Here is a 16,134-nt window from a genome sequence, read left to right as displayed (position 1 = left end):
AAACTTTGCCAGATCCTGTCCCCAACTGCCTCTATCTCCTTCCCTGCTCCCAATCCAGCCTCACTCACACCTGCTATCACCCTGACTCACTTGCACAGCCCTTACCTCTTCTCCAGTTGCCTCCTCTCTCACAGATCCCTGTCATGTCCAAGCACTCTACTACAGGCAAGCCCTACAGTGCCTTCCCAAACCTCTACCTGCTATCCCTCCCCGCCCCAACTCTGTTCTATACCCTATACTACTCACCCCAAACCTGACAGCTGTGCACCACATTTGCACTTCAACATCCGGAGATGACAGTAGCTGTGTGTGTGTGTGTGTGTGTGTGTGTGTGTGTGTGTGTGTGTGTGTGTGTGTGTGTGTGTGTGTTTAAATCATATTGTGTGTTTAAATCATATAAATACATAAGTGAGATCCATATACTTACCAGATAGTCCTGTGACATTATCTCTGAACTCACTGTTTCAGGGTGCTCGGAGCCTTGACTCACGAATCTCTCCCCTCCCCATTGTAATGGAAAACTCGCCACTTGAGTCTGTTGTCTGTTACAAGTGGACTTGACCCGTCTAGAACGGTTATTTGATTTTAACAGGGAAGCTAAAACAGCTTAGGTCTAACCTGCCACTGCCCGCACCGAAACTAAGTTTGTTGTGAGGTACTGCTCCCTGTATATCTAGTAAAGCCAACCAACGCCCATAAATAGTGCAATTTTCCGTAACACGTAAAACGAGCATCGGAGTATATTAGTGGTGTTCATGTTTAGTGTTGCTACCAGGCCCATAAGGGTATATACAGGGTGTGAACAGCATCAGGCCTCGAGTGATTACTGTGAGAGAGACAGAGATTTCATGTACTCTTGTGAGACAGAACTGCTGACGTAGCTTGAAAAGGACCTCATTGTGGGCCTCCATTTGGCTGGCAGGTTTAACTGTGCAATATTCAGATTTGTGGGGGATTCAGATGTGACAGTGGCTTTAAGATATATTGTGTGGGATATTGACAGCAGGAAAACTCATCATTGAGGTTCCAGTAGAATACCTCTGACCACCACATGGGAAGATCACTGTATTATGCACTGAGCACACGGTAACCCCTCCAAATCTGCTTGCCATCCATGAGCCAGTAATGGACTCTGTATCTACCTCTACATCTATGTCCACATCCACATCTACATCCACATCCACGCTCTATGACCTACTGTGAAGTGCATGGCACAAGGTACAGCCCACTGTATCAGTTATTAGGGCTTTTTCTTGTTCCATTCACATTTGGAGGGCAGGAAAAATGATGGTTTAAATGCTTCTGTGCATGTTGTAATTAATCTAATCTTACCCTCATGATCCCTATGGAAGCCATATGTTGAACTTCTAGTATATTCCTGGACTCAACATTTAAAGCTGGAGCCCGAAACTTTGTTGGCACACTTTCTTGGTATAGTTTCTGTCTATTTTCAAGAGTATACAAGTTCAGTTCTTTCAACATCTCAGTGACACTCTCACATGGGTCAAACAGACTTGTGACCATTCATGCTGCCCTTCTCTGTATACACTCAATATGCCTTGCTAGTCCTAGTACAGGTCCCACATGCTTGAGCAATATCTTAGGATGTGTCGCACAACTGATTCGTAAGCAATCTCCTTTGTAGACTGATTTCACTTCCCCAGTAACCTACCAATAAACCCATGACTGAGCCTATGTGATCATTCTACTTCATGTCCCTACCAAGTGTTACAATGAGGTATGAGTTTACAGATTCCAACTTTGACTCATTAATATTATATTCAATGGCTACTGTATGTTATCATTTTGCGAAGTGCCCAGTTTTACATTTTTGAACATTTAAAGCAAATTGCTAATCACTACACCACTTTGAAACCTTATCAAGGTTTGACTGAATATTTGTACAGCTTCAGTCTGACTGCACTTCATTCTAGATAACTGCATCAGGTGCAAAAAGTCTGAAGTGACTATTAATACTGTTGGCAAGATCATTATGTATAACACTAACATCAAGGGGCTCAACATGTTTCGCTGGGGTACAGCTGAAATTACTTCTACATCTGTCAATGACTTTCCATCCTAGATAACATGCTGTGTCCTTCCTACCAAGAAATCCTTAATCCACTCACATATTTCAACTGATAACCCACATCATCATACTTTTGATAATAAGCATAGATGCAATACTGAGTCAAATGCCTTTTGGAAATCAAGAAATACTGCATCTACCCGACTGCTTTGACCAACAGCTTTCAGAATGCCAGGTGCGAAAAGTGTGAGTTGGGTTTCGCACGATGTTGGCATGTATGAGGCCATTGTGTTTGGCCTTAAAAATGTTCCAAGATTCTGCAACAAAGCTGTCAAGGATATTGGGCGTTAGTTTTGCAGATCACTTCTGCTACACTTCTTGTAGACAGTTGTAACCTATCATTTCTTCCAGCTACTGTGCACAAATTCTCGTTCGACACATCTACAATAGATTACAGTTAAGACAGGGGCTAACTCAGCCGCAAACTGAGTGTAGAATATGATAGGGATTCTATCAGGCCCTGGGACTTTGTTCAATTTTAACACTTTCAGCTGTTTCTCAACACAGCTTTGTAAAGGAACATTTTGAGTGACTGGACACTAACTTTGATGCCACTAACAGCCATTAACTATGGCTAGAATTTCTTTGGATTTTGTGAATGATCATTTGGTAATATTCTACTATGGTAGTCATTGGAACCTTCACACAACATTCTGTGTCACCCCACACCACCATTAGATACTAGCAGACTAGGTAATTATTATCCCTAGCATAGGTCCCGTTGCACCATAACACAAATGGCTGGAGTTTGGAGCGGTGTCATGACCGGGAAGTATGGGAAGTGAGGACTGCTAGTGAATGGTGTCACATTGTGTTAAGTGAGAAATTGTGGTTCTGCACTACCCCAGATCGGCATCGTTGGTGAGTATGACAGTGACACCGGGCAGAGGTCCCAGTGTTCCAATGATTTGCAGAGTCGCACCTGGCATCACGGTGTAGGGAGCCATCGGGTATGACCTCAGGTCACGGCTGGTAGTCACTGAGGGAACTCTGATGGCACAGCAGTATGTCGAGTACATCCCGCATCCTCATGTCTTACCTCTCGTGTGACAGTATCATGATGTATTTTTCAATAGGACAATGCTCATCCACATATGACAAGTTTTGCCTTGGACTGTTTCCTTGATGTTGAGGTGGGGCCAGCTTGGACATCAACTCCATCCCTGTACCAGTATCCCCAGGACATTGTGGAAAAGTTACAACAGTTGTGGGCCAGCTTGCCTCACGAGAGGCTAAAATGGCGTCATGACACCCTTCACAACCAAACCAGCCCGTGCATCCAGGACAAAGGGGTGCGACATTATATTAATAAATGGGCTCATACTGCCAAGCTCACTGTCAAACTGACTCAATTTTGTAACCACTGAAATAACATCCCATACCCTCTCAACCCTGGAAGTTGAATTTAGTTTCCTCCTTCCCTTCAGTGTATTCCACTCTTTTGTTGTTGTCCAGCGCAGATGTTATGCATGCAGCATTCTATGCAAACAAATGCGCATAGCATTTGTATGTTAAGAGAAAGCTTTTAACATTGTTTATTGGAACACACTAATTGAAATTGTAAAGGTAGCATGGATAAAATACAGGGAGTCAAACATTATTTACAACTTGTACACAAACAAGACTACAGTTATAAGGGGTCAAGGACATGAAAGGGAAGCAGTAGTGGAGGGGGAATGACACAGGTTTGTAGACAGTCCTTGGTGTTATTCAATCTTTACAATGGACAAGCTGTGAAAGAAACCTAGGAGAAACTGGGGTAGGTAGAGGGGAGGACGACTTTTAAAATTTACAAACAACATTGTAATTTTATCAGATGTGGGAAATGACTTGGAAGAACAGTTAGAAGAGGATATGAAATGCTCATAAAATGTGAGAAAGGTAACAGTATACAGTCACATTATATCAGGATATATAATTTAATCACTAAAATAACAGTTTTTACAAATTTGGAAGCAAAATAACAGATGATGACTGAAGTAGATATAGAATGCAGACTCACAATAGCAAGAAAAGCATTTAAGAAAAAGACAAAGGAACAGGGAGCGAAAGACGGGGACAGCGGAAAAGGAGGGAACAGCGGAAAAGGAGGGGAAGGGCAGGGAGTGGAGTGGACTGGAGCAGAAAAGGAGAGGAGGGTGACACACACAAAGAGGATGAGGGAATGCAAGATGGGAGGAGGCGATATGACAAAGGGGCAGAAACTGTTGGGTGGAGGGTGTGGGGGCAGTAGATTACCGTAGGTTGAGGTAGGGATAATATCAGGAGTGGAGAATGTTTTGTTAGGATAACTCGCATCTATGCATTTCAGAAAAGCTGGTGGTGGAGGAGAAGATCCAGATGGCCCCCTTCCACCACAAGCTTTCCTGAACTGCACAGATGGAAGTTGTCCTAAGAATAAATTATCCACCCTTGAAATTATCCTGGTTCAAATGGTTCAAATGGCTCTGAGCACTATGGGACTTAACATCTATGGTCATCAGTCCCCTAGAACTTAGAACTACTTAAACCTAACTAACCTAAGGACAACACACAACACCCAGCCATCACGAGGCAGAGAAAATCCCTGACCCCGCCGGGAATCAAACCCGGGAACCCGGGCGTGGGAAGCGAGAACGCTACCGCACGACCACGAGGTGCGGGCGAAATTATCCTGGCCTCAACCCACTGCAACCTATTGTCCCTACACCTTCCACATTTCCTCATCCTCTTTTTGTGTTCCATTCTGTTCCAGTGTACCTGTCTGTCCTATCTCCTTCCCTACGCTCTTACCTAACTCCAGACTGAGCTGATGGAGACGACAGTCACATGTGTGTGAGATGTGGTTGCTTTTATGAATGCATGTGTCGTTTAGTTGTGTCTGTCTGCAACTTACTGTGTCATTTTTATGGTAAGCAGCAATCTTTTCCTTACACCGCTGATATTCCACCCAGGAGTTTCCATTGTTTGATTTGTGGAAACTATAAAATTTTTAACATCTACTATAAATTTAAGTGTTTGTAAGTCTTTTCTGTAGGTATTTGTTAGGAGTGTAGGATTGCATGGAAGTGAAACACAGACAGTCAGTAATTCGGGCAAGAATAGAACAGATGCTTTTGAAATGTTGTGCTATAGAAGAAAGCTGAAAATTAGATGAGTACATCATGTAACTAATGAAAAGGTACTAAATCAAATTGGGGGAAAAGGAGTGTTACGGCACACTTGACTTAAAGAAGGAAGCTGTTAATAGGACGGCACTGCGGTCAGCTACACCTATATAAGACAGTAAGTGTCTGGCGCAGTTGTTAGATCGGTTACTGCTGCAGCAATGGCAGGTTATCAAGATTTAAGCGAGTTTGAGCGTGATGTTATAGTAGGCGCACGAGTGATAGGACACATCATCTTCGAGTTACTGATGAAGTGGATCTGTTCCACAGAACAGATTAATGTACAGACCACCACCACCACCACCACCACCACCAATTACAGCAACAACAAGAAAAATACATTCTAGCAAAACTCAAGTAACAGCACTCACCTTGAAGTGTTTACTCTCTGATATCTGAGGCAAAGCCCTCAACTGCAACAAAACAAGTACGGTAAGAATTAAAAGTGGTACACAAAAATTAATAATACGCAACAGCTTTGATATCTCATATAAAAAATTTTATTTATAATTAAGCAATAAATTCAGTAATATAAATGGACATTGTGCTGCATGCAATTCATACTGCATATGCTTTGTAAGTGTGGCCCTATTTTGTACTGCTATGGTGGAGTCAGTCAGTGTAGTCAAGGTCGACCTTGTATTTCATGATAGATGGATTACATATCCACATACTGTTACATCCATTCTCCATTTTGTATGACTTTATGATGGATGAGTTACATATCCAGCTATTTTTACACAATATGATGATGCCCAAAAGGGTGAAACATGTCACTTATATTAAATCATTTTGCAACCAAGGCTGTTTTTATTCTGAAATATAAACCTTGTCAAAAATGAATGATATCTTGTGTAAATTTGTATTATTAAAGCTGGAAATGTTAAATCAATCACATATACCCTTAAGAGCCAAAGAAACTGGTACACCTGCCTAATATCACGTAGGGCCCTAGCTAGCACACAGAAGTGCTGCAACACGATGTGGCATGGACTCGACTTAATGTCTGAAGTAGTTGGTTGGTTGGCTCTGAGCACTATGGGACTTAACTTCAGAGGTCATCAGTCCCCTAGAACTTAGAACTACCTAAACCTAACTAACCGAAGGACAGCACACACATCCGTGCCCGAGGCAAGATTCGAACCTGCGACCGTAGCGGTCGCGTGGTTCCAGACTGTAGCGCCTAGAATCGCTCGGCCACTCCGGCCGGCGTCTGAAGTAGTGCTGAAGGGAAGTGACACCATGAATCCTGCAGGGCTGTCCACAAATCTGTAAGCGTACGACTGAGTGGAGATCTCCTCTGAACAGCATGTTGCAAGGGATCCCAGGTATACTCAATAATGGTCATGTCTTGGGAGTTTGGTGGCGAGCTGAAGTGTTTAAACTCAGATGAGTGTTCTTGAAGCCACTCTGTAGCAATTCTGAACATATGGGGTGTCACATCGAACTGCTAGGATTGCCCATGTCCATCTGAATGTACAATGGACATGAATGGATGTAGGTGATCAGAAAGGATGCTTACATATGTGTCACTTGTCAGAGTCTTATCTAGACATGTCAGGGGTCCCATATTACTCCAACTACACATGCCCCTCACCATTACCATTACAGTGCCTCCACAAGCTTGAACACTCCCCTGCTGACATGCAGGGTCCTCAAATTCATGAGGTTGTCTCCACACCCACACAATTTGAAACAAGACTTGTCCAAGCAGGCAACATGTTTCATGTTATCAATAGTCTAATGCCGATGTTGATGGGTCCAGGTGAGGTGTAAAGCTTTGTGTCGTGCAGTCATCAAGGGTACATGAGTGGGCCTTCGACTCTGAAAGCCCATATCGATGATGTTTCGTTGAATGGTTCGGGCGCTGACACTTGCTGGTGGCCCAGCATTGAAATCTGCAGCAATTTACGGAAGGGTTGCACTTCTGTCACATTCAACGATTCTTCAATCATTGTTGGTCCCATTCTTGCAGGATCTTTTTCCAGCCATAGCGATGTCAGAGATTAGATGTTTTCCAGATTCCTGATATTCACTATACACTCGTGAAATGGTCACACGGAAAAATCCCCACTTCATCAGTACCTTGAAGAGGTGTCCTATCGCTCATGCACCTACTGTAACATCACACTCAAACTCACTTTAATCTTGATTAACCTGCCATTGCTGCAGCAGTAACTGATCTAACAACTGCTCCAGACACTTATTTTCTCATATAGGTGTTGCTGACCAGAATGCTGTATTCTGCTGGTTTTCATCTCTCTGTATTTGAAAACACATGTCTACACCAGTTTCTTTGGCACTTCAGTGTAATTACTAAGTGACTACCCTAGAACCCAGAATCTAGTGCCAGTTGCTGGGCATCTACCTAATGGCTTCCACTGGCAACAAAAATTTGATTTTCAATATTTCATATGATTACTGACCAAATTTAAAAATGCTGTTATAATCTACTCCTTAACAGCTATAATCTTGTATTAAAAGTTTAACACAAAAAGGCAAATATCACAGTTTGAAACTGTGTTTGTTTTGTGGCAAACCTGATATATCCAGTAGATTAGATTAGTACTTGTTCCATAGATCATGAATACAACACTTCGTAATGTTGTGAAACGTGTCAGGTTAATAAAAGGTGTCTATACAAGATATTACATTACACAAAATATTACATGACACTTAATATTTTTTAATTTCTTTTTTTTTTTTTGGGGGGGGGGGGGGGGAGATTACCCACTTACTATATCCAAAAATGCATCTAATGAGTAGAAGGAGTTGCCATTCAGAAATTCTTTTAATTTCCTTTTAAATGTTATATGGCTATCTGTCGCACTTTTGATGCTATTAGGTAAGTGACCAAAGACTTTTGTGGCAGCATAATTTTCCCCCTTCTGAGCCAAAGTTAGATTTAACCTTGAGTAGTGAAGATCATCATTTCTCCAAGTGTTGTAGCCATGTGCACTCCTATTACTTTTGGATTCGTTTAGATTGTTAATAACAAATTTCATAAGTGAATATATATATTGTGAGGCTACAGTGAAGATTTCTAGCTCTTTAAATAAGTGTCTGCAGGATGATCTTGGATGAGCTCCAGCAATTACTCTGATTACTCACTCTTGTCCAATGAACACTCTTTTACTCAATGATGAGTTACCCCAGAATATGATGCCACACGAAAGCAGAGAATGAAAATAGGTGTGGTAAGCTAATTTACTGAGCTGTATATTGCCAAAATTTGCAATGACCCTAATAACATATGTAGCTGAACTCAGACGTTTCAGCAGATCTTCAGTGTGTTTTTTCCAGTTCAACCCCTCATCAATGCATACACCGAGAAATTTTGAATATTCTACCTTAGCTACCGATTTCTGATCGAAGTCTATATTTTCAATGGTGTCATTCCATTTACTGTGTGGAACTGTATATACTGCGTTTTGTCAAAGTTTAATGAGAGCCCATTTGCAGAGAACCACTTAATGATTTTCTGAAAATCATCATTTACAATTTCATCAGTTAATTCTTGTATGTTGGGTGTGATAGCTATGCTTTTATCATCGGCAAAAAGTACCAGCTTTGCATGTTTGTGAACATAGAATGGTAAGTCATTAATATATATTAAAAACAGCAGAGGACCCAAGACCGAACCCTGCGGCACCCCATTCTTGATTGTTCCCCTGATTGAGAAATCACCAGTTTTTTGCATATTATGTGAACTTTCTGCACTCTTCCAGTTTGGTATAGTACTTCAGCTTATCTACAAGTATTCCATGATTTACACAATCAAAAGCCTTTGAGAGATCACAAAAAATGCCAACGGGTGACTTCCAGTTACTCAGAGCATTTAATATTTCATTAGCGAAAATATATATAGCATTTTCCATTGAAAAACCTTTCTGGAAACCAAACTGACAATTTGTTAAAATGTTATTTTTACAAAGGTGTGAAGCTTTTTCAAGAATTCTGGATAAAGCAGCCAGAAGAGAGATTGGACTATAGTTGTTGACATCAGACATATCCCCTTTTTTATGCAGTGGTTGAACAATGGCATACTTCAGTCTATCTGGGAAAATACCCTGCTTCAGAGAGCTATTACATATGTGGCTAAGAATCCCACTTATTTCTCGGGAACAAGCTTGTATTATCCTGCTGGAAATCCCATCAATTCCATGTGGGCTCTTATTCTTGAGAGAGTTTATCATCTTCCTAATTTCACAAGAAAAGGTGGGTGGAATTTCAACTGTATCAAATGGTGTGGGTAAGGCGTCTTCCATTAACTGCCTTGCATCTTCTAATGAATATTTAGATCCTATTTTCCCTACAACATTTAAAAGAGGATTATTCAAAATGTTTTTGACTTCCGGTTTGTTGTCTGTCAAGTTTCCATTCGCTTTGATGGTAATGCCGTCATCCTGTACTCTTGGTTGCCCTGTCTCCCTTGTAATAATATTCCAAATTGTTTTGATTTTGTTATCAGGGGTATTAATCTCAGACATGATTCATGTGCTTCTGGACTTTTTAATAACCTTTCTTTATGTAGCACAGTAGTTTTTATAATATTTGGCTGGTTCTGGGTCATTACTCTTTCTTGTTGTTAGATACAGTTCCCTTTTGTGGTTACAATATATTTTTAGTTCTTTAGTAAGCCAAGGTTTTTTGCATGGTTTCTTATAATTAGATTCGACTACTTTCTTGGGGAAACAGTTTTCAAATTCTCTTACAAGTGTATCATGAAATAAGCTATATTTTAAATTAGCATTGGGTTCCTTGTACACCTCATCCCAGTCTAACTGCTGAAGATTTTGCCTGAAATTTCTAATTGTTGAGTCATTAATTGAAAGCACAACTTTGGAGAGTAGTTTTGAATTACTGAATGGAGCTATGTCATATACTGTAACTAGATGAGCACCATGATCAGGAAGGCCATTCTCAACAGGACATGAATTTATGTTTTAAAACTTATCTTGGTCTATAAAAGTGTTATCTACCAATGTGCTGCTGTCCTTTACTACCCGAGTAGGAAAATCAAGACAGATGTCAAATTGAAAGAACCAAGCAAGACTTGCAGGTCATTCTTCCTATTACACTCTTTCAGTGAATCAACAATGAAGTCCCCACAAATAATAATTTGCTTTCCCCTATCTGACAAATAGCACAACAAGGCATCCAAGTTTTCCAGGAATAAATGAAAGTTTCTTGAAGGGGACCTATATACTGTTACAATTATCAAAGAGCCCTCCTTCAGTTTAAGTTGACAGGCACATGCTTACATATGTTGCTCTAGACAAAACTTTTTTGCATCTAAGCTTTTTACACAGTGATAACTTTTGACATACATGGCAACTCCTCCTCTCACCTTATTCTCTCTACACATACGTGCAGCTAGTTTATAACCACTGATATTTACCTTTTCCATATCAGACACAATGTGATGCTCAGACAGGCATAGTATATCTATTACATTATCAGATTCAATGTCATCTAAACAAACCAGGAGTTCATCTACTTTATTCTTCAATCCCGCAATATTTTGGTGAAAAATGGTAACATTATTTTTTACTTTACTTTTGTGAGAATCTACTTTTTCTTTAATCTACCAATATTTTGGTTAAATATGGTAACATTATTATTTACTTTACTGCCGTGAGAATCTTGTGAGATTTGGACCTCTTTAGCACCTGCCTGCCTGAACTTCTCATTGGACACTGATATTAGTCTAAAAAAGAGGTATATCCATGAGTAATAGTATCCCCCCCTTATGGATTTTGCTAACAACCCTGCCAGTTTACCCTTTCCTTTTCTACTGAGGTTTAGGCCATGCCTTGTGAAATCCCCCCTATCAATAGCCTCGACAGGAACCGATCCAATGTCTGACAGAGTAGCCGCCCTACACAACTGATCCAACTCTATATTTACCCTCCTAACAGAGTGGTTCAACTGGGGCTTATCATGCCGCACGAAAGCGGGCACCAGCCCAACATTGGTATGGGTCGTTGCAGAGGCTATTTTCACCAGGTCACACTCAATACTGTAGCCCTGATCCCTATCAATACTGTTTCCCACTCCACCCACTGTCATCATATGATCCTGCTTTGAGAAACCCCTGCACAAGGAACCTATATTCTCTACCACCTGGGTAAGACATGCACTTGGCTTGAAAAAGTTTGTGACCTGGTACCTGTCACCTAATTTTTCCTGCAAAATCTGGCCCACACCTCTTCCATGGCTGCTACCTAGCAACAGAGCTTTCCTCTTACTTTCTACTCTTTTTGATACAGTTGGTTTCCTAGTGAGATTGTGTTGCATCTTAACATCATCTACTTCTACTGGAGCCTCTTTCTTACTTAACTGTGGTAGCAAGGTAAATCTATTGGCTGTGCCAATTGGGAAACTGTCAGACACTGTTCTCTTTCTGTGGCTCCTGTTACCAGCTACCACTTCCCACCACTGTTTACCCTCCTCCCCCCCTTAACCTCTTCAGTTCCTCCCACACACTGTCCAAATCAGCCTGAAGAGCTCTAATTTTCTCCTCCTGTTCAGCTACAATCCTATCTCTTTAACAAACCCTGCAAAATAATGGAAGAGTCTCGTTTGCTTCCCCAATTCCCATGCCGCTACAATTTCCCCAATGAAACCACCTGTCACAACAGGTGCACAAAACCCCTGAACTAACTTTCCTACTGCAGCTCACACATTTAGTATCCATGGTAGTTTGGAAATTAGTTAAGAGATTTACTAAGTGACAACGGTAATTATTAAATACGGATGTAAAAGGACACTAAATATGTTTTGGAAACTAACATGTAAGTAAACTATTAGCAAATGCACTTAAATTTGTGGTATAATGCTAAATAAGCACGTTCAAAAACTAGGCCTAAACAGCCGAATGTAACCAAAATGAACTTTTTGCAATTACTGGAAGAATATGAAAATAAAAGAAAAACCTTTAATGGCAAGCTTGAAGAGCACATTAATGAACGTATTTAATCAGTTAATCTATAGCAAATGCACTTAAGATTGCGGTATAACGCTAAGTACGCACACTCGGAAAGTAAGGCAAAGCCGCAAAATGTAAAGAAAAGAACTTTTCGCGATTACTGGAACAATACACAAATAAAAGAAAAACTTTTAATGGTGAGCTTCAAAAGCACCCTAATGGACATATTTAATCAGTTATAGCAAATGCAATTACAACTGCGGTATAACGCGAAATATGCACACTCGAAAAATTAGGCCTAAGCAGCAGTAAGTAAACAGCTGTAGTTGAGAATGAGAGCACTTACTGATGCCCAACAAATTTAAGACATAATTTCAAACCTTTTCAAAACTTTTTCTCTCCCCCCCCCTCCCTCCCCTCCCCTCCCCCCTCACACACTCTCCTGAGGTTTTATTTCTGTTTTTACAGGTTAAATGTCTCCTCCTTCCTCACTATCAAATGGAACACTGTGGAACGATTGAAAGAGACCAAATCTGACACAAAGATTCAGTAGAACTTCTGGACACGTTACTGAAGCACACCACCATAACATCCAACTATCAGAAAGCAGTACACAAGGTTGAAGGAATATGGAGGGGTCATAAAGAGGACAAGTTTATCTACATCTGTATCTAGATGTAACAACATTATGAAGCGTAAAGTTGTTACTCACCATATAGTGGAGGTGCCGAGTCGCAGATGGGCACAACAAAAAGACTGCCACATATAAATAAAGCTTTTGGCCATTAAGGCCTTCATCAACAGTAGAAACAAACACACACACACACACACACACACACACACACACACACACACACACACACAACACAACACAAACTGCAGCCTTAGGCAACTGAAACTGAAACCACACTGCAAGCAGCGGCACCAGTGCACGATGGAAGTGGAGACTGGGTGGGGGTAAGGAGGAGGCTGGGGCGGAGAGGAGGGAGGATAGTATGGTGGGGATAGTGGACAGTGAAGTGCTGCAGGTTAGACGGAGGGTAGGAAAGAGGTCGGGAGGGGGGGGGGGGGGGGCGGAAGAGGAGTAAGTAGTGGGAAACGAGAGAAATAAAAAGACTGAGTGTAACGGTGGAATGATGGTTGTGTAGTGTTGGAATGGGAACAGGGAAGGGGCCGGATGAGTTAGGACAGTGACTAACGAAGGTTGAGGCCAGAACGGTTATGGGAACGTGGGATGTACTGCAGGGAGAGTTCCCACCTGTGCAATTCAGAGAAGCTGGTGTTGGTGGGAAAGATCCATATGGCACAGACTTTGAAGCAGTCATTGAAATGAAGGATGTCATGTCCGGCAGCATGTTCAGCAACAGGGTGGTCCACTCATTTCTTTTCCACAGTTTGTCGGTGGCCATTCATGCACACAGACAGCTTGTGCATAGAATGCAGCACAGTGATTGTAGCTTAGCTTTTAGATCACATGACTGGTTTCACATGTAGCCCTGCCTTTGACCGGATACGTGAAGTTCGTGACCAGACTGAAGTAGGTGGTCGTGGGAGGATGTATGAAACAGGTCTTGAATCTAGGTCTATTACAGCGGTATGAGACATGAGGTACAGGTTGGGAGCAGGGGTTTGTAAGGATGGATGAGTATATTGTGTAGGTTCAGTGGACGGCAGAATACCACTGTGGGAGGGGTGGGAAGGATAGTGGGCAGGATATTTCTCATTTTAGGCCACGACTACAGGTAGTCTAAACCCTGGCAGAGAAGGTAATTCAGTTGCTCCAGTCATGGGTGGTACTGAGTTACGAGGAGAACGCTCCTTTATGCCCCCTGTGCACTGGTCCTGCTGCTCGCAGTGTGGTTTCAGTTGCCTGAGATTGCGGTTATGTGTGAGAGTTGCGTTTGAGCGCACGTGTGTGTGTGTGTGTGTGTGTGTGTGTGTGTGTGTGTGTGTGTGTGTGTGTGTGCGCGCACGTCTATTGTTGATAAAGGCCTTAACCACTGGAAGCTTTTTATTTGAGACAGTCTTTTTGTTGCACCTAACTGCGACTCCCCCCCCCCCCCCCCCCCCCATGAACCATAGACCTTGCCGTTGGTTGAGAGGCTTGCATGCCTCAGCGATACAGATGGCCATACCATAGGTGCAACCACAACGGAGGGGTATCTGTTGAAAAACCAGACAAACGTGTGGTTCCCGAAGAGGGGCAGCAGCCTTTTCAGTAGTTGCAGGGGCAACAGTCTGGATGATTGACTGATCTGGCCTTGTAACACTAACCAAAACGACCTCGCTGTGCTGGTACTGCGAACGGCTGAAAGCAAGGGGAAACTACAGCCGTAATTTTTTCCGAGGGCATGCAGCTTTACTGTATGGTTAAATGATGATGGTGTCCTCTTGGATAAAATATTCCGGAGGTAAAATAGCCACCCATTCAGATCTCCGGGCGGGGACTACTCAAGAGGACGTCGTTATCAGGAAAAAAAACTGGCATTCTACGGATTGGAGTGTGGAATGTCAGATCCCTTAATCGGGCAGGTAGGTTAGAAATTTAAAAAGGGAAATGGATAGGTTAAAGTTAGATATAGTGGCAGGACGAACAAGACTTTTGGTCAGGTGAATACAGGGTTATAAATACAATATCAAATAGAGGTAATGCAGGAGTAGGTTCAATAATGAATAAAAAAATAGGAGTGCGGGTAAGCTACTACAAACAGCATAGTGAACGCATTATTGTGGCTAAGATAGACACGAAGCCCATGCCTACTACAGTAGTACAAGTTTATATGCCAACTAGGTCTGCAGACGATGAAGAAATTGATGAAATGTATGATGAGATAAAAGAAATTATTCAGGTAGTGAAGGGAGACAAAAATTTAATAGTCATGGGTGACTGGAATTCGAGAGTAGGAAAAGGGAGAGAAGGAAACATAGTAGGTGAATATGGATTGGGGTTAAGAAATGAAAGAGGAAGCCGTCTGGTAGAATTTTGCACAGAGCACAACTAAATCATACCTAACACTTGGTTCAAGAATCATGAAAGAAGGGTGTATACATGGAAGAACCCTGGAGATACTAGTAGGTATCAGATAGATTATATAATGGTAAGAGAGAGATTTAGCAACCAGGTTTTAACTTGTAAGACATTTCCAGGGGCAGATGTGGACTCTGACCACAATCTATTGGTTGTGAACTGTAGATTAAAACTGAAGAAACTGCAAAAAGGTGGGAATTTAAGGAGATGAGACCTGGATAAACTGGCTAAACCAGAGGTTGTACGGAGTTTCAGGGAGAGCATAAGGGAACAATTGACAGGAATGGGGGAAAGAAATACAGTAGAAGAAGAATGGGTAGCTTTGAGGGATGAAATAGTGAAGGCAGCAGAGGATCAAGTAGGTAAAAAGATGAGGGCTAGTAGAAATCCTTCGGTAACAGAAGAAATATTGAATTTAATTATGAAAGGAGAAAATATAAAAATGCAGTAAATGAAGCAGGCAAAAAGGAATACAAATGTCTCAAAAATGAGATCGACAGGAAGTGCAAAATGGCTAAGCAGGGGTGGCTAGAGGACAAATGTAAGGATGTAGAGGCTTATCTCACTAGAGGCGAGATAGATACTGCCTACAGGAAAATTAAAGAGGCCTTTGGAGAAAAGAGAGCCACTTGTATGAATATCAAGAGCTCAGATGGAAACCCAGTTTTAAGCAAAGAAGGGAAAGCAGAAAGGTGGAAGGAGTATATAGAGGGTCTATACAAGGATGATGTACTTGAGGATAATATTATAGAAATGGAAGAGGATGTAGATGAAGATGAAATGGGAGATACGATACTGCGTGAAGAGTTCGACAGAGCACTGAAAGACCTGAGTCGAAACAAGGCCCCCAGAGTAGACAACATTCCATTAGAACTACTGACAGCCTTGGGAGAGCCAGTCCTGACAAAACTCTACCATCTGGTGAGCGACATGCATGAGA

The 16,134-nt window shown here is 41.7% G+C and overlaps 1 protein-coding gene across 1 annotated transcript in view; it reads right to left on the bottom strand.

Moving 5' to 3' along the window:
• LOC124551202 (E3 ubiquitin-protein ligase UHRF1-like) overlaps positions 1-16,134 on the bottom strand; it is a 149,548-nt gene that overhangs the window by 122,246 nt on the left and 11,168 nt on the right. The window contains exon 3 of the mRNA XM_047126193.1: positions 5,607-5,648. Coding sequence (XP_046982149.1) covers positions 5,607-5,648 — 42 coding nt within the window. The remainder of the gene's footprint in view (positions 1-5,606; positions 5,649-16,134) is intronic.

This window comes from Schistocerca americana, chromosome 9 (genome assembly GCF_021461395.2).
Source record: "Schistocerca americana isolate TAMUIC-IGC-003095 chromosome 9, iqSchAmer2.1, whole genome shotgun sequence".
Taxonomy (NCBI): domain Eukaryota; kingdom Metazoa; phylum Arthropoda; class Insecta; order Orthoptera; family Acrididae; genus Schistocerca; species Schistocerca americana.
The sequence above is the reverse complement of the archived record's forward strand: the minus strand, read 5'-3'. Positions and strand labels throughout refer to the sequence as shown.